Here is a 24,359-nt window from a genome sequence, read left to right on the forward strand (position 1 = left end):
GCTGTTGTTCTCTCTCAGGTGGGCCTGGAAGAGCCCCTTCAGTTCTGTTAAGGTGAGATCATCTTTATTGATTAGCATATCTTTAAAAATTCCAGGCTTTATTATTCTGAGAACACCACAACCTATTTCTGCATCAGGGAAGCCTCCTCTAATCCCCTCATCCATCCGTTTGTAAATATTGTTGTAGCTAATGTCTGATGAATGATCCCCAACTTGACCTCCTTGAACTTTAAACTTTCTTCTCTGGAGATAAGATAGATCTCTCAGAGAGATTGTCCCCTCACGGGTGGGCTGGGCCCTTGGCTGCCCGTGTGGACTGGGTGAGAATGGGTCACTTTCGGTTTGGTTAGTTTGGACTGGTAACCCTGTAGAATGTTGTGGTGACTGTTCAGTAGGCACCATCATGCTCTGCCTAAGTATCTTACCAAGCTCCTCATACATATCAGAGACAGTTTTGGCTAATGTTCTCACAGAGCTAACTGTTGAAGCATCACTGGACTTGCCATCAGGAATAGAGCTGACTGGGCCAGTCTGGCTAGCCGCACCTACAACTTGTGGCTGGTTAACCATGCTAGCTGTAGTGGTCACAGGAACAATCTGTATAGGGCCAACACCCATGTCAACTGAAGAGTGAGTTGGTTGCACAGTTGGTGTAAGTGCCTGTGTAGTACATGAATCTACAGCCTCACTATCATCACTTGTATGTTGTGCTTGTCGATTCTTAATCACCTCATCTATGTAGTCCTTTAACATTAACAAGTTCACCATCCTCTGACTCAATGGCTTACTGTACATAAAAGAACTGATGTGTTCGAAGCAGTCCTCCTGGTCTTCTGCGTTGAGCTCTGGCTGATCCGGTCCTGCTGAACCCACGTTTTTGGCGACCTCGTAGAGTTCTTCTGCTGACAGGGTGAGTAGGCTTTTCCTATTGTCCCACACTAGGCTCTTCCTCCCACTCTCGGCCATGGCTGTAGCTCCTCACTGTCCCCCTCAATGGGTCACTCAGCACGATGACAGATCAGACTCTGCTCCAGCTCACTGCTCGCTCAACCAGCCTCAGCTCCAGTCCTGGTCCCAGATGTCATTAGTGGATCAGCCCCGAACCGGAAGGTGGCGCCCATCCCGGACGAGCCCCCATGATTTGTTACAGGTCCCAAGGATGAGGACCGCGGTGACAAATATGTTACCTGTAGAAGCAGGTGAAGAGCGGAGTAATGAAGACACCATGCGTCTGTTTTCCTCCAGAACATGTCTGAGGTAGCAGCGGAAGGTGGGGCTCCTTTACCGTACCCCCCGAACACCTGGAGCAACCACAAATGTTCCGCCCCACTGCTATTCAAAATAAAATTACCCCTTTCATATGGTTCTCTAGATTAAGATAAAATGAATAATAATAAATACATATATTAATGAAAGTGTCCCATAACACGTTATACAAAATAATAATGATGCCATTCCCTCTCAGGGGTGCCACACACACTCGCCAAGAAACACGTGCAGCCACTGAATACTGAACTAAAGTTATGTGCACAAAACCACGGACACCTGACCTTTCACATTCATACAACTCTGTCATCCACAGCCCAAGAACCAAAACAGTTCCCTACAAAATATCACTCACTGTTTACATTGTTATTATTTACACCCTTATTATTTGCAGTAAGCGTGTAAGGGTTGACGGCAAAATCTGAAGTTTAGCATCGCGCTGGTTCGCATAATCGAAAACAAATTACCTCAGAAATAAGATGTGTGACTCACGTTTATGATACTTACACGTTTTATTCAGTCACTCCACACACCGGCAGGGCAGCTGGAAGCAGAGGGTGCTGTGAAAAAACTGTTGGTTTGGTTTTTTTTTGGATTAAAAAAAACCTATGAGCCTATAGGCCTATATAAAATACATTTTAAAAATAGATGAGATTCACTACTTTGTCATATACACAGTGCACACAGCCACGGTCTGTAACACACAGATGTCATTAGTTCTCAGATGAATATGCCCTATTAATTAAACGTTACAATAACTTAAAGTGATATAAATATGTTATCGCAGCAGAGTGTGAAACGGCTGGGATGAGAATCAGCACCTCTAAATCGGAGGCCATGGCTCTCAGCCGGTGGATTGCTTACTCCAGGTAGGGAATGAGTCCTTACCCCAAGTGAAGGAGTTCAAGTACCTTGGGATCTTGTTAACGAGTGAGTGGACAATGGAGCGTGAGTTTGGCCGGAGAATCGGAGCAGCGGGGGCGGTATTGCAGTTGCTCTACCACACCGTTGTGACGAAGAGAGAGCTGAGCCGGAAGGCAAAGCTCTCGATCTACCGGTCAATCTTCGTTCCTACCCTCACCTATGGTCATGAAAGCTGGGTCATGACCAAAAGAACGAGGTCGCGGGTACTGGCGGCCGAAATGGGTTTTCTCAGGAGGGTGGCTGGAGTCTCCCTTAGAGATAGGATTGAGAAGTTCAGCCATCCGTGAGGAACTCGGAGTAGAGCCGCTGCTCCTCTGCGTTGAAAGGAGCCAGTTGAGGTGGTTTGGGCATCTAGTAAGGATGCCCCCTGGGCGCCTCCCTAGGGAGGTGTTCCAGGCACGTCCAGCTGGGAGGAGGCCTCAGGGAAGACCCAGGACTAGGTGGAGAGATTATATCTCCACACTGGCCTGGGAATGCCTCAGGATCCCCAGTTAGAGCTGGTTAATGGGGCCCGGGAAAGGGAAGTTTGGGGTCCCCTGCTAGAGCTGCTGCCCCCGCGACCCAACCCCGGATAAGCGGTTGAAGATGAGTGATGAGTGTCTCTGAAAACATGGCTCTTGTTTGTGACTGGAGCTCTGTCAAACATGATGCTACATCTTGGACTGTGACACACTTAGGCCCTCTGTCTTTTATGAGATTGGCAGGTGGAATTCCAAGTACCAAGCAGGTGCCACAGAACGTGAGAACCATTACCACAATGCCGTGCAGGAAATCTGAAACTGGATGTTGGCTGGAAAGGCTCTACTAATCCAATCACGCTGGGCTGGGTTGCGGGTGCTTACTGTTGTCGTTGGGGTACTAGTGTTCTTCTTCACTGGTGGTGGTGGTTTTCCCAAAAAATCAGAAATGCGTTTCTGTGCCATATTTCCTCCTTGTTCTGTCGTTAGACTGAAAATTTACTAGTCTGCTGCTGCCATGGATGTTTGCTGATGGAACGAGCGGGAAACCTCTTTACTCTGCGACCACGAGCCTGCCTGACGTTGACATGGTAACTTCCGTGAACCTTTGTTAAAAAATCTCCCTCGGTGGTGAGAGGGAAAACTATATTGATTTTAAATCAAGATTTCAGCAAGGAGGCCGCCTCCAAATTTATCATGCAGAAAAAACCTTGTTAAAACGCTCCAAAGTCGCTCCAAAGCTAAACTTGGTAAGGGGGAAGGGGTTAATCTGTACACATGCACTTCAGATGAAATAGTTTGACGACTTCCAACTTACTTTGAAGGTACGTGGGGCAACATAGCTGATTCGGCTCAACCACATCTGCTTTACCAGATCTGCATAGGCCTCTGCAATCTTTCCCCTCATTCCCAGGGGATTCTCTCTGTTAATCTCTGCCTCGTACTGATCATTGAGGAAGTACTCTGTGAGATGAGATGCATTGCTCAGGCACTGAAAGCAGAGGAAATGAGAGTTGATTATGTGAACATAAACCCCCAAAACCTGGCAAATGACCTTCTTTAAATGGAAGATGCAACTACAGCATTAGTCGTTTTTTGTTTTTTTTTACCTGGAGGGCAGAGTTCATGAAGCATGTGTTGCCCAAATTACTGAGACCACACAGGCCAGGCTGTGACTGTCTGTAGTTGTTGGAGGAGCTGTATGAATTGTAGCCCCCCAATCTGTTGAAAGAGCAGATCTGTTACCGTGGGCATCTAAAAACACACTGGCCCTCATTTATCAAACGAACGTACGGCAGAAAAAACGTGCGTACGACCATTTCCTGGCAAACTTCGGCATTTATCAATTTGGACGTGAGCGGGAGCTACGATCTCACAAATCTCACGTCTGGTCTGAGGTCGTGTACGCACATTTCAGCCTGTGTATTTGCGGTGCAGCACAGCAAAATCAGGTGATTTGTGATGCCAAGCTATCGCTTTTAAACGTGGTGGCTAGGGGGACACACACGATTCTTTTATATTTCAAAACAGCTCGGCTCCAGCCCCCCGCGACCCCGACAGGGACAAGCGGTTGAAGATGAATGAATGAAAAGGAAAGCACACTGCAGAGCCGAAGTCATCTCCTCGGTAAGTGGCTACCCTCGATAAATTGCATTAAATCAAACCAGGTATCAGATGATTAACATTTTGGTATGGTTCTTCTAGGTGACAGAGGTTATCCTCTAACAGAATACCTAATAACCCCGCTGGCAAACCCCACTACAGAGCAGGAGCGCAGGTTCAGCAGTGCACACACACGCACACGGGTCACAGTGGAGCGCTGCTTCGGGTTGACTGCCTCCGTTATTCTTTTCCATACAGCGTTTTTATGGGCCCCTTTTATTCCACTCTTAAGACTGCCAAAAAGCACATCTTTATTTTGCTCCATCTTGGATGTCAGGATGCTGATGTGTGTCGGAAAAGTTTCTTTTCTTACCAGTGTTTCTTCTCTCCGTGTTTGACCTCAGTGGGCGAGGCCTCCGAAACCAGGAATATTTAAGGGCGTAACATGTTAATGACGATCCAATTCAGCCGCCGCATTTATCAAGGCCCGCTCATTATCATAAATCACATGTGGGACCTTTCCTACGACCAATTCTGCGCTCAGATCTGCGCCCGTTTTCACGCAAGATTGATAAATGAGGGCCACTGTGTTTTCAAGCATTTCAAGGTGCATTTTCATGCTTTTCCAGCACCTTGTAGTTGGAGTAAACTACATATTTACTCAGTTTTCAGTATACTTATTATTGCACTTGTTCATCACATAAATTAGATGTTACTGTCCTATAAACAACCAGCATGATGTTTTGAGACAACTTTCTACAGAAGGAAGACAAATGAAAGGAAAACTAACTCGACTAACAGATCACAGATCAGCAAATATAATCACCAACTAGTTTCAGAATCATACCTTATATTTTTTTTATCTCTAGGAAAAGTGGTGCGTGCCAGAGGCGGTCACCAAAGCTAAGGGTGGGCAGGCAAAAGATCCACTGTCAGATTGACAGGGAGGTCAATCGTTAAGAGACAGTCTCTATTTTGTTCAAACTTATTTCAAAGTTTTAAAACCCAATTAGTAATAAATTATTTAATTGCTTTCAAATTCCTTTCCAAGTTAATATTAAAAGGTTTTTATTGAACTTTGAAGTTAATTTCATCAATTTAATTTGGAGTTGACCCAATTTAGCAAAAAGAAACAAACACAGAAGACTCTTTGAGGGCATCAGAAGCACCGAGGCACGTTTCAGTGCCGTGTCTCTTCCAGAACTAGTGGGAGCAGTATAGCGAGTGTTCCTGTACTTGGATTCAGAAGTAGGAGGTCACGAAGAAGTGGAACTCACAGGCATAACAAACCCCATGTGGAAGTGAACAGCAGCGATCGTTTTGCCCAGTCTCGTTGATAAAAAAGGAACCAGGAGTCGTGTATGGAAGTACTTTGCGTGTGAGGCGGATGGCCGTGGATTTCAATCAATCGGCTGAAGCCACTATGCAAACGACGCTACTGCGCTCTTCAGACCAAGGGAGGAAGTGCTTCAATTTTAGTGTTAACCATAACATCAAGCAGCGTTCAAAACACGACTGACACATTTCCTCAAACAAAACTATAATGACGGATCAGATAGGTAACGTTATGTTTAACATTGTGATGAAAAACTAAACAAGGAGGCATTCACAAGGACAGCTAAGGTACATACATGATGTTTGGATGCTTGTGAAAATCCTAGTAAAGATAAGTAAAATCATAGTCTTAGCAGTATAAAATAATTTATTATGTGGTGTTTGTGAACACCTTGTGAGCTTTTATAAAGTTCCTAATTTGATTTGAAGGTGGGGAGCTATGACACCTATGATTCAAATCTTAATATCTAGTTTTAAGGTTGGAGGGAATCTGATCGAAATATCAAGACACCTGAAAAGAAATAGTCTTCACTAAGTAGCATTGGTTAGGGAGAACCAAAGTGGAAGTTGGGCACATGGGAACTTTTAATGAATTCCTTAATTAAGTTCAACTTATGTGCTAGTGATATGATGAGAATCAATATCAAGCATGTATGTCTTGATCAAACAAATTCAATTTGCACCTTGGTGCAGCCCGAGAGTCCTTCTCCATGACTTCTCCGGGCTTCTCTCACACTCGCTGCTTTGCCTCTGACACGGCAGAGGCTGCAGCCCTTCTGGCCTGTTGGTACCTTGCAACCGCCTCCAGAGTCTTCCTTGATAACATATCCTTCAGTCGGACAGCTTCCCTGACCACCGGTGATCACCACGGTGTTCGCGGGTTACCGCCCCTTGAGGCACCTAAGACCTTGAGGCCACAGCTCACCTCTGCAGCTTCAGCAATGGAAGATTTGAACATTGCCCACTCCGGTTCAATGCCCTGAACCTCCACAGGGATGCCAGAAAGCTCCGCCGGAGGTGTGAGTTGAAGATCTCTAGGACAGGGGCCTTCTCCAGACGTTCCCAGTTCGCCCGCACTACTCGTTTGGGCTTACCTGGTCTGTCCAGAATCTTCCCCCATCCTCTGACCCAACTCATCACCAGATGGTGATCAGTTGACAGCTCTGCCCCTCTCTTCACTCGAGTGTCCAAAACATACGGCCTCAGATTAGATGATACGATCACAAAATCGTGGTTTGTAAGAAGGGTACCCACCCCCAAGGGAGGCCCGCTCTTAGTAGAGCCACCCACTCAATCTAGTCTACCTAGTGGTTTGTCTTTTGTAGTTATTTTATGTCAAGCCCTCAGCAAACATGTTTCAAAGTCCCCATTTTGCTCAAGAACAAGACTGCACACAACATACAGTTCCCCCAAACCATAGCGTAGCAGAGTTCTCCATCCCACACACTCTCTCTCTCCTCTATCCACCTCATCAGACAAAGTTGAAGAGGATCAGGTGTCACAACCCCTCAGCAGTACAGCTGAAAGAACAACTATGGGTTCCACAAACCACAGACACCATAACTTTCAACTTCGCTGATTCTTCGCTTTCGGAGGAATGGAAAGCGAGGATCACAGAAAAACTGAACTCGATGCCTGCACTTTTTGCAAGAGGTGACCTTGATTATGGTCATACCACTGCAGTCAAACATAAGATCCGTCTCTCGGATCCAACACCATTTAAGCAGAGAGCGAGGTCCATTTACCCGTCAGATTATGAGGCTGTGAGGCTTCATCTCAAAGAACTTTTGGATGAAGGCATTATAAGAGAATCAGAAAGCCCTTTTGCTTCAACGATAGTTGTGGTAAAGAAAAAGATCGGTGCCATCTGCTTATGTGTCGACTACAGAAAGTTGAACGATCAGACCATAAAGGATGGGGAGGTTCGGCTGTTGATGTTCTTTTTTCCATGTCCATCAGGTTCCAAAGACAAGTAGTCCATGCATACGAGTTCAAGTGGTCGACTTGAGCCGAACCTCCCCAATCGACGTGGCATCCGGACTCAATCCAGAAAGACACAAGAAAATCACACACAAAAAATGAGGGAAAACCTGCAAGAAAACTACAAGCTTGCCATTGAACACAGTGGAAAAAAACTGCTCAGCGTAACAAGCAAAGTCCCCCCTTGAAGAAGGAGACCATGTCCCTGTCAAAAATGTCTCTTTCAGAGGTAAGCACAAGATAGCAGACTGATGGAGTAGCACAGTCTACAAAGTTATCAAGCACATTGATGGTTCTCCAGTAGGGATGCTCGATATTGGCTTTTCTGCCGATATCCGATATTCCGATATTGTCCAACCCTTAATTTCCGATACCGATATCACCCGATACCGATATATGCAGCCTTTTTACACCAAAATTCATCACACATCACCTATTATGGAATTAACACATTATGCCTCATTTTATTGTGATGCCCCATTGGATGCATACATAGATGCAACAGGGCTTTTCAAATGTAAACACAGTCTGTACAAAATAAGTTATTGAAAAAAAGTGCCATTCATTTATTTGTTTGTGTTTTTAGAGAGAATATTTTGCCTCAAACACACTACAGACAACATCACAACAAGGAAGATGCATATCTTCAGTCCAGAGTAGTAAACAAACATAGTCCTCTTTTTCCAGACTGAGTAACCGGCTGTAACTTGACAAATAATACAATCAATAAATTAGCAGTCAAGCTCAACATGCTAACCTGTATTGGATCTAATGGATACAGCACCAGAAATTACCTTCTCGACGTGACTGTAAACAATGCTGTACAATTCAGGTCAGCACTGGTCTGAGAAACACTCTGACTGGGCGTTATACAGACATAACGGGGCTCGAGGAACTCCACACGTTTGGTGAATCCGGCATCCTGAACGATAGAAAAAGTTTGTTTCTCTGTGTCGGCTGTTGCTTCTTTTCATCACTTTGCTGCACAGATGTAGCGAATAACTCTGCATTATTCTTCTTCAGGTGGGTGATCAAATTAGATGTATTAAAGGAAGACGCCTTGTTTCCTCCTCTCATAACCAACGCCTTGCAGTCATTGCAAAGCGCACATTCACTGTTAGTAGATGACACTTGGAAATACTTCCAAACCACGGACATCTCATGCACCGGGAGAGCTGAAGCTTGTTAGCTACAGTTAGCAACCTACGAGTGAAGCGTGTTGTTGTTGTTATACGTCATCAAGCACGCGCCTGTAAACGGCCCGTGTTGCATTCAGGTACACTCGGAAATGCTGAAGCCTACAGAACTAACATCGGTTGTAAAAACCAGATACCGATAATTCCCGATATTACATTTTTAACTCAATATCAGCCCTATTCCTATTCTCCAGTCTATGTTGTTGCTCCTGTGAACTCTGAAGGTCCAGAGAGGACACTTTATAGAGACTCGTTGCTACCCTGGGATTCCTAGCGTCCTCTGTTCAAGATGAGTTGAGGCAAGACACAGAAAAAAGGACTAAAACTCCAACTCCCCAGACACGCAAAATCCCTCAAGAGCCCGCTGAACCATAGCAGTCATGGGAAAATCAAGAGGAAATAAATTACTATTTCCCGCAAAAGAGGATGTCAAATTCCCAACGATGACCATTGTTCGTGAAATCCCTCATTCAAAAGTTGACATGACTGAAGTGAACAAGTAGGATGAACTGAACTCTGAAGTGTCAGGTCTAAACCCGGAAGCTGGTGTGTTTCATACCATGGGAAACCAGGAAGTGAGTACACCTGAGGAAGAGGAGGAAAACTTACTTGTGGAAATAAATTCACCTGTGGAAAAAGACTTACCTGTTGAGGATGCTCCAGGAGCCGAAATTGAAACAGACCAAGATTAATCAGTGGAAGGAAACACACATGAGATTAATGATGGAATTGTGGAAGAGGAAAAAGATGAGGACAAATATTTCCTGACGACGAGAGAGGAATCCAGAGTGGAGGAAAATGATGGAAATTAATTAAGATTGAAGATAATCCTGTTCAAGAGGAAATTGGAAGTTCAGAAGATCAACAAGACAAAGACCTGAACCTGATAGACTGACATACAAAACACTAGGGAACCCCTTAGCCTTTGTTATGCACTCTATTCTGAACAGTTTAGACCAAGTTGTCATGCAAGCTTTTGACTTTACTTCTGCACCAGAGGTTGGTCACATGTTACATGTTTAAGGTTAAGCATGCAATATTTTTAGTTTAACCATGTTGAGCCATATAGTCTGTTTGAGTTCTGTGGATGTAGTTCTTTCATTTCACCAGCAGGGTGCGCAGGGTGCATATTCCCTATTTGTAGTTCCTTTTTTCCCGTTTTTTTTTTTCCTTCACTGATGCCGATGAAGAAAGACACACAACTACTTTGTGTCTAATTAAAAACATTTGCAAGCTCTCTCTCTGTTGTAAAGACTCCATTGATCCGTGAGGTATCCGCAACCGTGAGGAGATTTTTTCGAGTGCCGGACATTACCATGTTGTTTTGTTTTTGTCTAGCGAAAAAACACTTTTTTTTGTTTTTTTTCGGTGTATGAAATGATTCGGATGGTGAGCCAGAGCCCAAACCCAAGGAGCGTGGAGCAGGACACTGGATTACATGCGTGGAGGGTGTGACATCGAAACAGCTGATCGTGCATCTGGAGAAAGTGCACCTATCGTATCATACAGATAAGAAACAAAATCACACTACCCGCGTAGATGAACAATTGCACCACGATACATTAAAGGACTAACACACAAAATGTGGACGCTGACTGAATTGGACATTTGACTTGTTTTTGGACTTTATTGGACTGTGTTTCATTTATTATTTTGGGCCCAATAATTCATATGTACTTTGAACAATGTTTTTCTATTCCATTTGCACTTTGAACACCTTTTTTTGTAAGTTGTACATTTGTTTATGTTGTTGTTTACAACTGAGGTCGTTGAATGGTAAATACCTGGTTGAATTTACTTGGTTTAAGAGTTAAGAGTGACTTTACTGCCAATAAAGAACAATTTTGTCAGTCTTTTCTAAACTGTGGTCCATGTCATTTAAATCCTCCATGAGCGAAACTATATCTTTTGATTTTGGCCTAACATTTAAAGTACATGATGATCACCTTAGCTCATGTACAGTAAACACGCGTTACAGAAACCTAGTCACCTGCAGTCAGTTATCAATCAATTAATTCTATCAATCTATTTCTATCAATCTCAATCTGAAAACATTTGTTCTCGTAAAGAAGTGACCTCAAAACTTTGCAAAACAGAATGAAAGATCACAGACAACACCTGGGGTTTTGGGTGTTTTACTAAAAAAAAAGAAAATATTTATATACATAATATATGTGCCAGATTATGAAATGACACACATGAGAATAACACAGAAAACGAATGGGCATGGTAAAAGCTATGATATGGAAATGCAATTTCTAATCATACCTTTATGGAAAGTAAAGTTTAATATCAAATAGCCAGTGGTCACCAGATCTGCTCATTAAAGTACCAGCAACGTCATCTAACCAACTCCGCTTTCTAGAAGGGGGATCCAAGAGAAAGAAGGTGTATTACACAGCTCCAGTATCCCGGGTCTCTCCCAAGGTGCAGGGCTGGCAAAACCAGATCGTCAGAGGATTCGTCAGAGGCCAAGGAGTGGACGGGCTGTCCAACAGGGAGGAATGCGACAGCCTCTCGATAGGGGCGCACGGATATTCAGCGTCAAAGGGTCGTTGTGAGCCCTAAATCTTCAGCTTTAAGCCAAAAAGAGTCTCTCTGGATTCTTCAACTTCGACAGCTTTGAGTAAGGTGAATGAGATTTGGTTTCTTCTTGCAAGCTCTTGGTGAAAACTGGATTTCTATAAACTTCAAGGGTAACTTCACGCTGTTGACTAAAGCCTAATTTCTCTCGCCGGAATAAAAATAAGCTTGTACTCAAAAAGACGAGCAGTAACTTAAAACAACGTTTTACTGATTAATAAAATATTATTAACAAAAAAAAACACTGAACTTCGTTGAAACAATCAGGCAGAAAGGCATCAGGGATTTATGATCATGATGACGACACATAGGGCAATTATCGGTGAATCTTGATGCATCATTTTTGTCTATACAGAATTTATTTTTTCACACTGTGACTACTTAGACTATAACAGCTGCTGGGAAGGAAGCCCAAGGCGCAACACTCCGGCATCCGACAACCCCCAATAAGAGGTTACATGGACGACCTTACTGTGACGACCACAACCCATGTGGGGGCGAGGTGGGTGCTTACTGTTCTAGACCGCATGGCAACGTGGGCCAGAATGAAGTTTAAGCCAAAGGAATCCAGGTGCATGGTGATCAAGAAAGGTAAACTGACGAACATGGTCACGCTGCATGTGCAAGGGGAAGTGATTCCAACTATAAAGGAAAATCCAATTAAGTGCCTCGAGAAGTGATTTGACGACTCACTTACCGACAGGAACAACATTAACAGTACAGAGAAGCAGACAGAGGAATGGCTGAGGAGGATCGAAAAATCAGGGCTCCCAGAGAAGTTCAAAACATGGCTTTACCAACATGGGTTGCTGCCAAGACTCATGTGGCTGTTAACGGTGTATGAAGTTCCGATGACAAGCGTTGAAGGAGTGGAGAGGAAGATCAACAAGCACCTCCGAAGGTGGCTGGGAATTCCTCCAAGCTTCACTTCAGTAGGCCTCTACATAAGATCAGGGCAGCTCCAACTTCCTCTGTTATCCGTGGTGGAGGAATTTAAGGTAGCAAAGTGCAGAGCCATATTAACATACAGAGACTTCAAGGATGAACAAGTCAGGCATGCAGGCATCCTCACAAGATCAGGACGCAAGTGGGCAGCCGACTCATCTGTTGCACAAGCTGAAAGCATGTTGAAGCTACGTGACATCATTGGAACGCCATGCACAGGAAGACAGGGTCTTGGAACTTCCTATGCCCAGCAATGGCGGAAGGCAGGATCCAAGGACAAAAGGGCCATGATCCAGGAGGAGGTACGGAACCTGGAGAAGGACGGACGAAGGGCAAGGGCAGTGGAGCTAGCGTCCCAGGGAGCATGGACCAAGTGGGACCTGCCCAAGAGGAAGATCACATAGGGAGATCTGTGAAGATTGGAACCTTTCCGCATCTCATTCATGCTAAGGTCGGTGTATGACACACTCCCGACTCCGACAAACTTGCACAAATAGTGCTTGAGGGAGGACCCATTGTGCAAGCTTTGCGGGGAAAAGGGTACCATGGCACACATCCTGTCAGGGTGTAAAACAGCACTTTCCCAAAGAAGATACAGGTGGCGCCATGACACGGTGCTCATGACACTTGCTAACAGCCTGGAGCAAGAGAGACGCAAGAAACGGCAACCACATGGGAGAGCAACACCATCAATTAAGTTTTGGTCAGTGTGGAGGATGCTCACAGCCATTGGTGTAACGGGGAGGGAGAGAAAGACGGCAGTTCGCAGAATGGGGGAGGCAGCAGAAAGAGCCTCTTGCTGGTTATGGAGCAGGAGAGAGGAGCTTAGCTGGAAGCCAGGGGGAGCTGATGGGCAGTGATTTGGCCACCAATGCCGACCCACCAATATTGAGGGTGTTGCGGTTCAGGGTTGAAACGCCCAATGATCGTTTGATACCGCCTGATGACATCAACTCTTCCTGGCCAAGGCTACATTCACCAAAAAGTGAATGAAGGAGAAGCATCTCTGGATGTAGTTGTCATCAATTTTTTTTTAAGCAAAGTATTAGTAATGAACCACAATTAATTTACTTCCAATACATATTATTAATAAAAAACAATAGAAGTGATGTGATGATTCAACTGGAAGGTTACATTTGCCAGCATACTGTATATCCCTGCATTGCAAAGAACTTACAGAAAAAGTAAAGTCTGCCTGCAGCAGCATACTTTCAAATGGGTGTTGACAGTCGGCCGGTGTTGCAAAACAAATTTACAAATGGAAATGCTGACAAAAATGAAAGCAATGAAATGCAGAAGTACTGTAAGATAAGAACGGGATGATATTATGGTTAGAGGAAACAAAATGTTTTAATTATGCTGTGTGTAACAGAAAATAGATGACGTGTTCTTTCAAAAAAGACCTCATGTTCTGTTGAAGGTAAGATCTGTGTAAGACTGATCTGATGTACTGATTAAATAAATGTCTTAAATACAAGTTTAATGTGTGACTCTCTCCTGTTAAATCTCCTCTTCAACACACCGTCATGAGAAATACTGTTGTACTGCAAGTTTCGTCGGGACATATAATGAAACTTTGGAGATGTACCAACTAAAAACCACAGAAGCTGAGGAAGTGGAACTGGTACAAAATCACATTAAGTCAAGTTAAGTGCTGGTTGTTATAAGTTTGTTTCAAAACCATGTGATGCTCACTGAAAAGTTCTCTGCCACATAAAGCACACAGTAAATGCCCAGGAGAGGTAACGGACGGTACTCTGTACATGGGGTAAAAAGTGAAGTGGGAATAAAACAGAAAAGGACTCTTACCTTATGCAATCGGAGGGACTGTTGTCAAGTGTGTATCCAGGGCTACAGCTGCTGTCTCCATTGGTTACTGTTGAGGAGATGCTGGCTGCTGAATTGGAGGAGAGTTTTGGGGAGGTAGTGAAATTCCTGGATGCGGTTGTACTGGAACTGGTGAACAAGAGCAAAACCATGTTTTAGAAAAGCACATTTGTAACAATAACTTCAAATGTCAATGTTGTGTAAACTGGGACATCATTTAAACACATAGACTGCATATAAAGATGGACAACACCTCTCCACTTCCTCAAAAGTGAAGCCAAAATATCCCGAAACAGGTGCCACCAAGTTGTAATTTTGCAACCAGAGTACGCGCAGCAGAGTTCGGGCACGTCATCGAAGTCCCATCCATAGACCTGCTGGACCAATCGGGAGTTGATAGCAGCTGTCAATCATGACGTTTCACCCCGTTTTCATAGGATGAAGTAACTACTTAAGACCAAAATTATCAAAGCACTGGAACACTGGAATAAACACCAGCATGATCAAATAAACTACCTTAAATTACAGAAAACATCTAAAATAATTATTTGACGCATACGCTCACTGTTTAGTTTGGCCCAGGTACCATCAGCAAACATGGAGGGGGCGGGATTTAGGACCTATACTCCAACCAGCTACCAGGTGGGCGATTGTGATTTTTGGGCCTCCCTTTTGAGGAGCTATCCAAGCTATCCATCTGTATATACAGTCTATGATTTTACATCTATATTTAAATGTTCTAAAACTCTATACTAGGATACAATTCCTCTTTTTACTGAAGGACAAAAACAACAAGTTATTAGTTTACTTGGGATGAGAGGATTGTTGGGGCCAGTTGCCATCTTCATTCTTCTGCTCGATCACAAGCACCTGTGGGTAGACAAGCTGAATGAGAGCCGGAGTGGCACAACTGCCCTTCATGTCAGAGCTATCATGTTTCAGGCTTGAATTTAATACCAACCGTTAAACGTGTGATGCCAAGCTTTAGCAGCTGCAGGTAGTTCTATCATCTGAACTTACTTTGATGTGTGATTCATCTGTTTTTGAACAGTAGTTTACAGTTTTAGGACAATAGCTTGATGTGATAAATTAAACCTTTATCGCATGCCTTTCCCATTGCAACTTGTGACTACAAGTACGGGCCCAGTAGCATGAACACTTTTACAGTTTAATGTAATTCAATATAATTAAATGGTAAAACTTCCAAAGCTCAATTTTTTGGTTAGAAGGTTTTAACTCATCTCTACAGTAACACTTGAGAACATAGTTTGTAGTGTTGTGAGATTGAAGTGAATGGTGTTATATGGTAAGATGTCATTCTTTTTTCTACACCCAGTACAGTGATCATTAATGTCAAGCGAAGATATTAATGATACCTTTAATTTTCCTTGCAATACTACACCATCACAAACTTCCGCATCAAAAATGATCATAAAGATGTTCCTCCTTTCATCCTACCGCATCACGCGGTAAGCGGGGTGGACTGCACTTGATAACCTTAGACAATAGGGGGCAGCAGTAAGCTTTAAATCTGCTGACAGGATTTAAGGAAAATACAGCCTCCGACCAAAAGGACTTGATATGTTGGACTGATAATCATATTTATTCAGCCGATTCTCCACTGTGGAGCCAAATCAACGGTTAAACGTGACATGACCGCCCTGTTGTCCTTTCCATTTCATCATTGTTTACATGTGTTTTTAAAATCAAACTATTTGTCGACCAAAATGGACACTTCAGCGAGCGTTAATGTGGCAGAGAGTATATTGAAATGCATTTGCTCAGCTGTTTTTCTTTATACAATATAGTATATTTCCAGATACAACCGTATATCTACATGTATTTGCTGAGTAGTCTTTAAATAGTCTAAACTTAACTTTCATAATTACTGATAACCCCTTTACCACTTATTTTATTATAAGTCTATGGTCATAACACATAACATAACATGTTACAATTAAGACTCTGTAATCTGTGAGTACACTGTAAAAGGTAGTGTTTCCCACAGACCAGGTATCAATGTGTGGGGCAGGGCCGTACGGAGACCTTTTGAGGGACCGGAGCTCTGACAAAGGATATGTGAACTGCTTTTATCTGAATCATAATGTGCAAATATACAGGTCCATAACAATATGTCTGTGGGTATAGCAAAGATATGTCTTTTTTTTTTTTTAAACTTCAGTGTTTCTTGGAACTTAATAATCACGATCCCATATAAAGTTTGTTGCGTGATGGGGCTGACATTTATGTGGTTAAGACATCTATTAGGCTATACTTGTATATTTATGTGGGACACATTAGAGCCACCCAGTCCCTTTGATCTGCAGAAATACTTTTTTATTTGACTGAAATATCTTTTTGTCACCATGGCGTAAATGACAGAGCTTTTCTTTTGCTTTATTATTGTGTTTGTTTGAACAATCTTTAACCAGGCCAGGTGCCTGACAACAGTAACCGTAAGAACGATAACAATACTGCAGCTGGACCAGAAGTCTGTTATTAAACACAGTTTAATGAGACTGATCAGTAGGGATGGAAGGATACACTGACTCAACTCACCATTGGATTCCATTCACAATACGGTGTTTTTAACAAAAAGTGATAAAATCTACAAAATATACAGGCTATTCTCTTCTCTTTTTCAAATGAGAGAATGATTATTTCTGAGGTATAAACTGCAAAACAGTGCACAATTCCTTTTCTTTGTAAAAGTTAAACTGAACTTATCAGAATCAGAAATACTTTAATTATCCCTGGGGGGAAGCAATAATTGAATCAAAAACAAAGATACTAAGTGTATCGTGACTATGAAAAACCAAATTAGTCACTGAGAGGGGAACACAGGGTTCTGTCCAACGCGCTTTATCCAAAAAGGAAACGTGAAGCCGTCACTGCAGTTTGTGGGTGTTTATTTATCTTGTCAATGAAAAGTACTTTTGTACATACAGTTTTAGCATGGACTATATGATGGTAACAAGCTTTAGCGGTCAACAGAAATATAAGCACCCTGCCTCTCCACTCGCTGCATCAAGCAAACAATTTCCCAGTCAGACGCAGGTGGCATTCATCAAGCAATCAGTCAGCTCCAGTGACACACACACACACACATACACACCCTTGACTCCGCCCACACATAGACATACCTCCAGACACCCATATTACCTCCTAGTGACAAGCAACACATCCATGCCACATTCCGGCCCCTAATTATTATAACATAATAATAATAATTACTGAACAATAATAGCAGCATGGAATAACTCAATGCAAAAAAACATGCAAAATGATTAACAATTCAATTTCTTTCTTTTTTTTCTTTTTTTTACAAATATGAGAATAATCCATTTTTAAAGTCCTTAAAGAGCGGGTCCGAATCTTTTAGTGTCTCTAGGCCGGAGGTTCCAGAACTTACAAAGCCTAGATAGAGTGTGACCCGTGCCACAAGTCTTATGTTCAAAGTCGTGTCATGTCAAAACAAGTCACGTCAACAAAAAATCCATCAGGTGTCCTCGGCTTCCTGAAGCAAACAAATCTTGGTGACAGGCCTGTCCAGACAGCTTGTCCTGGTCGAACGAGTCCTCCTTTATCTTTTAAGGTTTTGACAACCCTCCCCATGATCCAAGAGTTGCAAGGCGCAGAATCATCTACCACGACCACAATGTCTCCAGGAATTAAATTGCGCTTGTTTTGATCATTGCTTTGTTCCATTTTTGGCGCTCCTGAAGCTGTGGTAAGTATTCCCTTGTCCATCTCTTCCAAAACAAATCAGACATGTACTGTATTTGTCTCCATCTACGTACAGAATACAAGTCTTCATTTTGAAAAACACCAGGGGGAAAAGATGGCTGACCTTTGAGGAGGAGAGGATGGTTGGGAGTCAGAGCCTCTAGGTCATCAGGTTCTGTGGATGCTTTTGTTATTGGTCTGCTATTGAGAATAGCTTCAATTTCGCACGGCACAGTTTGGAGACCGTCATCATCCAGAGTTTGTACTCTTAAAGTAGAGTTGAGGACTTTCCTGATTGAACAAATTTATCTCTCCCAGGCTCCCCCATGATGGGAACCAATTGGAGGATTGAACTTCCACTTTATCCCTTTCTGTAGGAGTTCATCATGGATCTGAGACTGGTTCCACTGTTCCAAAGATCTTTTCAACTCTCGATCAGCGCCGACAAAGTTGGTTCCGTTGTCTGAGCAGAGTTCTTTGATTTGGCCTCTTCTTGCTATAAAGCGACGTAAGGTGTTGATGAAGGAATCTGTCTCCAATGATGCAGCTACTTCGATATGCACAGCTCTTAGAGCTAAGCAGGTGAATATTACTCCATATCTTTTCACCTTAGATCTTCCACGTTTCACCTCGAATGGACCAAAGCAATCAACTCCCACTGAGGTGAATGGTGGTTCATCTGGAGAAGTCCTGTTGAGTGGCAAGTCTGCCATCTGTTGGCTGGCTGGCCAGGACCCGTCTGCAAACAACACATTTGGCCAAGATCTTTTGTATAGCCACGCTGGCCCCAGTAATCCAGTACTTCAGGCGTAGCTTTGCCAACATGTGGGTTCTTCCACCATGGCCGACTTCTTGGTGTACCTGTCTCAGAATTAGGTCAGAGATTTGGTCAATATGATTGGATGCTTTGACTCTTCAGGCATTGCTGCCCTACTGAGCCTTCCACCGACTCTCAAGAAGCCATTATAGAGCACTGGATTTAGTTTGTAAATATGGCTCGTCTGTTTCACATTCTGATTCTTTAGGAGGCTGGAAAACTCCTCTTGGAATCTTTTCCTTTGGCATGATTGAATTATTTCCAGCTCTGCCTCTCTTACTTCCTCCACAGTGAGAGAAACATCAAACAGATCTTTGACATTCTGCAGCTCGGTTTTCAGAACATCCTTCTGCCCTCGTCTCATCTCTCTGATAGCAGCTCTTTGACCTCCTTCCTCTTCTTCCAGAGGCTTAAGAGTCTTTTTTTGAATCTTAAGACCAAACCCATGACTCTTTTCAGACGGTTCCACGATGAGGTACGGTCAATCAATTGAGATACTGAGTCAACTTCTATGCTCATTCTAAACTCAGGATCATCTTGCTCTGATAATTCTTCTGAGCTGTCTGGGTTTGTAGGCCATTGCTCCTCTGATAGCAGAAATTGTGGGCCACACAGCCATTGTTCATCCTTGAGGAATGATCTTACTCCTAGTCCCCTCGAAGCAATATCGGCTGGATTGGACAAGGTGTTCACATATCTCCACTGAGCTGCATAAGATGCTTTAAGGATCTCCGCGACCCTGTAGGCCACAAATGTTTTAAATCTGAAGGTTTCATTTTTGACATACTTGAGCACCGAGGTGCTGTCGGTCCAAAAGACGGAGTCAAGCAATGTCATCTGTAGCTCCTTTCTTCACAACCTGTCCATACGTGCCGCTACTACTGCTGCTGTTAGCTCCAGTCTGGGAATGGTGATTGGTTTTAATTGATGAACTCTGCTTTTCTTGAAATCGTGGAGAAGGTGGAGCTCCTGTATCCAATTTGTCCACTCCAGTGCAATGGGTGTGGGTACGACGTCATCCCACCCAAGACCTTTACGACAGAGATCCTGCAAAATTAGTTTGGCTTAACACCACTGGCACAAGCACTCAAAGTGGATCGTAAATGGAACTAACAACAGACAAGATGCCTCTCCGGGTCAAAGGTCGCTCCAAATCTTGAACTTGAATGCATCTGATAGTACACACCATTGCACACCGAGTACTCTCTCAACGGGGAGTGTGTCATGATCCAGATCCATCTCTTTCGGATCCACTGCCCTCTCTTCTTCAGGAATTGCAGCCAACACATTTTGATTGTCACTTATCCACTTCTTTAGCTGAAAACCACCTCTGGTGCAAATGGCTCGAAGGTCATGGTAGAGGGCTACAGCCTCAAACTAAGAGGGCCCTGAAACAAGACAATCATCCACGTAGAAGCTGTGCCTAATGGTATCCACCACCTGCTGACTAAAGGAGTTGCTGTTATCCTCTGCACACCTTCGCAGAGCAAAGTTTGCACAACTCTGTGATGACGTTGCCCCGAATAGATGCACACACATCCTGTACTCCTCCAAAAGTTTGAGAGAGATCCCCACTGGGCCACCAGAGAAACCTTAGCAGGTTACAGTCCTCCAGCTGGTACACGTACTTGGCAGATATCGAGGCCATGTATCACCATCAAAACAAGGGGTTCTTTCCGGAACCTGGTTATGACTCAGATTAATGAGCTGGTAAGATCGGGTGCTTGCAACAGCTGTGTGTTCAATGACATCCCTTGGAATGAATTTCCCCGTCTGCGGGACATTAAAGGTTTTCTGATTCTGATGATGCAGCACAATCAAACACCACTCTGATCTTCTTTTGTGGATGGTATACACCATGGTGTGGAATATACCATGTTTTGCCACAGCTGTATGGCAGTTCATCAGCAGGAACCTTTTCAGCATTACCGCAAGAAATGATGTTGTGGATAAAGGTGGTGTAATCTGCATGAAAAAAGGCATCTTTCTGGAACCTTCTTTTCAGACTCAAGGTGCGTTGCTCTGCTAGCTTGCGATTATCAGGCATATACACGTTTCTATTTTTTAGAGGCAAACCAATGGTATAGTGACCATCCACCATCTGAACAGTGCCTTTCACCATTTCCATAAACTGGTGATCTTCTCTTGATGGACCCAGTTGCTCTTCATAGCTGCATTCAGGGAAGTCTAGTTGAAATTGCTGCTTCCACAGTTCATCCAATCTCACAACAGAGATGCTGTTAACAGTGATGCTGGGAGGCTCCAAGTCTGCTTCACCATACATTGGCCTGTTAACAGTCCATCCCAACAACGTCTGGACAGCATATGGCCCTCCTTCACTTGGAATCACCTTTATTGGTTCCAGGACTCTTGGTACATTCAAGCCGATCAAAAGCTCAATTTCTGCATCAATTTCAGGTAGGTGTACCCCTCGCAAATATGGCCATCTTACCAGATCCTGCTCCCGTGCTATATTGCTTCTGCACACAGGCATTCTTTTTTGTGTAAAGACATGTGGCAAGTCACAGTAAAGGTCGCTTTCCAAGCAAGCTACCTCCAGATCTGATACAATGCAACTTCCCACAAGTGCGTAGGAGAATTTTAGTTCCTCTTCCTGAAACCTTCAGTTTATTCATAAGACCTGCTGTACAAAATGAGCCAGAGCTGCCTTGGTCCAAGAAGGCATATGTTTACACAACTTTGTGACCCTTTTTAGACTTGACCTTGACTGGCACGATGGAGAGCTTACAGTCATGGTCACCGGCCCCAGTGAGACCACTACTTTGCACCGCCACCAGAGAGCAGCCCACTGCTGTGTTTGTATCTGCCACGTTTACTTGATTTTTATCATGGTCATTGTTCTTTGAGTGAATATGAAGCATGCTAGGGTGTCTAGCTCCACATGTTTTACATGACAGTCGCCTCCTGCAGTCCTTATTCATGTGCCCTATGCACAGACAACCAAAGCAGACTCCATGCTCTTTCAGAAAAGTGATCTTCTCTTTATGCGCCCTCTTTCCCAATTGAGAACACAACTCCAGTGCGTGTTCACCCCTGCAGTATAAGCAGGTCTTTTTCTCCAATGGGGCTCCTTCCTTTTGCACATGGGCCTTTCCATCAGCTGATGTTACCGTAGTTGCAAAACTACTTCCTTGGTGTCGTGTGCGACGCTGATAGTTACCTTTGCTGCCATCTTTCATTTGTATAGTCTTTTGTGTGTCCTGTATATTGCCAAATACAGGGTCTGCAATGATTTTTACCTGACACTCAATGAAACTCACAATGTCAGGGAAAGTAGCTCTTCGATGGTGGGTCTCTTGAATACCACAAGCTACTGACCTCCATTTATCTTTCAGCTTGTATGGCAACTTCTTGATCACTGTCAGCATGTTTGTCAGCATCACTGTCTCCAGCATCACCTGTCCTCTATTCTACATTGCGCAAGAAGGCTCTTATAAAGGCGCGATATTGCAGAGGATCTCCATCAAACACCTGGCTCTCTCTTTTTGCCAAATGAGATATATTATGTTGTTGCACCAGCAGAGCAGAAATTTCAGTTTGTCTCGCCATTAAGGATAGCAAAATGTTACTGTTAACAACTTCCACCTGAGCATGTGGACTGACTGCAAACTGAGAAGCTGAAACATCATTGTTCACATTAGGAGCCATCAGGAACCCAGGCAGCCTCTGCTGGACTATTTGAGATCCAGCATCAACAGTAATTTTCCTTTCATTTGCCTTAGTTGAGACCCGAATGTCATATAGTGTTCGGCCACCAGGCACAAATGAATCAGCCTCAAGAGCCCCTCTGGCCATGTAGGATTCCATGCCATCCGATTTTTTACAACTGCTGCCTCTCACACTGCTTCCTGAAACTTTTAGGACCTCCATCCTCGCCTGGGCAGATGCTATCTCCACTTCAAGTTCAAATCTCTCATTTCTTCTCTTTATTTCCTCTTCTTGCTGGTCCAGCTCTTGTTTTTGTTGGAGTAACTTCTGACGAGTGAGAAGAGCAGCCATTTCAGCCTCTGCTTTGACACGAGAAGAGGAAATAGAGGAGCTGGAAGTTCTTGCAGTCCCAGTTTTTTAACCATATTTTCTGCTTCCAACATTTAAAATACTGTCATTTGGCTGAATGTCACATTGTCACATTTTACTGTTCAGATGTGGCTCATGCAGTGGCAAGATTGGAGGATTTTCACGTTCTTTATTATTTGGTTGTCTCTCAACATTGTCATTTGTTGCATGTCTTGAGGCTGGTCTGGTCATTTTAGAGAGCCTTCTTGTATTCTTTGTTGTATTTATTGATGCTTGCAAACCAGACTTTTTGTTTTTCCTTTTCAACGTCAGGTATTATTTCCATCAGTGATACATGCAGGGAAGTTGCCTCCCCGTGCAATTGCATCAAAATGTCCAGTTGACTTTGCACCTGTGAAACATTGTCATCATTCTCCATGAGCAGCAGCCACAGCATCGGTGTGCATCCAATATGCAGTAGCAACCAGCATCAACTGCATCCAGGCAAGGCATAAACTTTGCAGTATTGATAAGCTGAGTTCAACATACCGTGGCTTGCGCTGCGCTCCGTCACCATCGAAAGTGGCTGAGTGGTCCATTGTTTTAAGTTCATCAATCCAGCAAAGCATCAACCGATGTCGGATATGTAGCCGGATTTCTGTTGACTTTGTATCGTGACTATCAAAAACCAAATTAGTCACTGAGAGGGGAGCACAGGGTTCTGTCCGACGCGCTTTATCCAAAAAGGAAACGTGAAGCCGTCACTGCAGTTTGTGGGTGTTTATTTATCCTGTCAATGAAAAGTACTTTTGTACATACAGTTTGCAAGAATTGACTATATGATGGTAACAAGCTTTATCGATCAACAGAAATATGAGCACCCTGCCTCTCCACTCTCTGCATCAGGCAAACAGTTTCCTAGTCAGACGCAGGTGGCTTTCATCAAGCAATCAGTCAGCTCCAGTGACACACACGAACACACCCTTGACTTCCACACACATAGACAAACCTCCAGACACACATATTACCTCCTAGTGACAAGCAACACATACATGCCACTACACTAAGGCTTCGCCTGTGTTCCTACGGTAATTAAGAATTTGCATGTTTTTTAAAGAATATCAGCATATCTATATTTTCAGAAGATGAGGTCTCGGCACATTCACAAATGAGTGTGTTTACATAGACATGAATATCCAGTTTATGAGGATTATGATCATATTCAGGATATGGTGTTTACATGAGCACAGAGAACTCAGGTTACCATCTTTGCACCGCTGTCCTACAGACTTACTGCTGGAGAACGTCAACAAACAAAGTCAAAAGTAGATAGCGGCATCTGATTTATTTTTCATCTCAACCAATTTGAATCGTCACATATTTGAATCGATTTTAACTGTCTCAAAATGCATCGTTACATTCCTAGCTCAGATTTCAGCACCAACCAGAAGTTAAAGTGAAACTGTGCACACAGACACACACCGGTGTTAGAACAAGAATGACAGGGAAAAAGAGTGCTATGCGGAGATCAATTAACGGAACAATATCTATATTTCAAAATGCGTCGAAAAAAAATGGAATCAATCTGTGGTGCTCAGGGATGGTTGGTCTGTGTATGGGAAACACTGGAGTGCCAGTGATTCATTACTAAAGTGTTTTCATCTTGTTTCTTCTATTGCCGGC

General features: G+C 43.5%; 1 protein-coding gene across 6 annotated transcripts in view; it reads right to left on the minus strand.

The window, feature by feature from the left end:
- LOC310966177 (ubiquitin carboxyl-terminal hydrolase 4-like) overlaps positions 1-24,359 on the minus strand; it is an 89,422-nt gene that overhangs the window by 29,459 nt on the left and 35,604 nt on the right. For 5 of the 6 annotated variants that reach the window (XM_083940031.1, XM_083940030.1, XM_083940033.1 and 2 more), the window contains 4 exons: positions 14,925-14,986; positions 14,099-14,245; positions 3,758-3,869; positions 3,466-3,639 (listed from right to left, as the gene is read on the minus strand). In XM_083940031.1, coding sequence (XP_083796157.1) covers positions 3,466-3,639; positions 3,758-3,869; positions 14,099-14,245; positions 14,925-14,986 — 495 coding nt within the window. Of the gene's footprint in view, positions 1-1,427; positions 1,838-3,465; positions 3,640-3,757; positions 3,870-14,098; positions 14,246-14,924; positions 14,987-24,359 lie in introns of those variants that run through there. The other variant, XM_083940035.1, reaches the window with a different exon arrangement.

This window comes from Echiichthys vipera (assembly GCF_963691815.1).
Source record: "Echiichthys vipera genome assembly, chromosome: Y".
In the NCBI taxonomy this organism is placed as follows: domain Eukaryota; kingdom Metazoa; phylum Chordata; class Actinopteri; order Perciformes; family Trachinidae; genus Echiichthys; species Echiichthys vipera.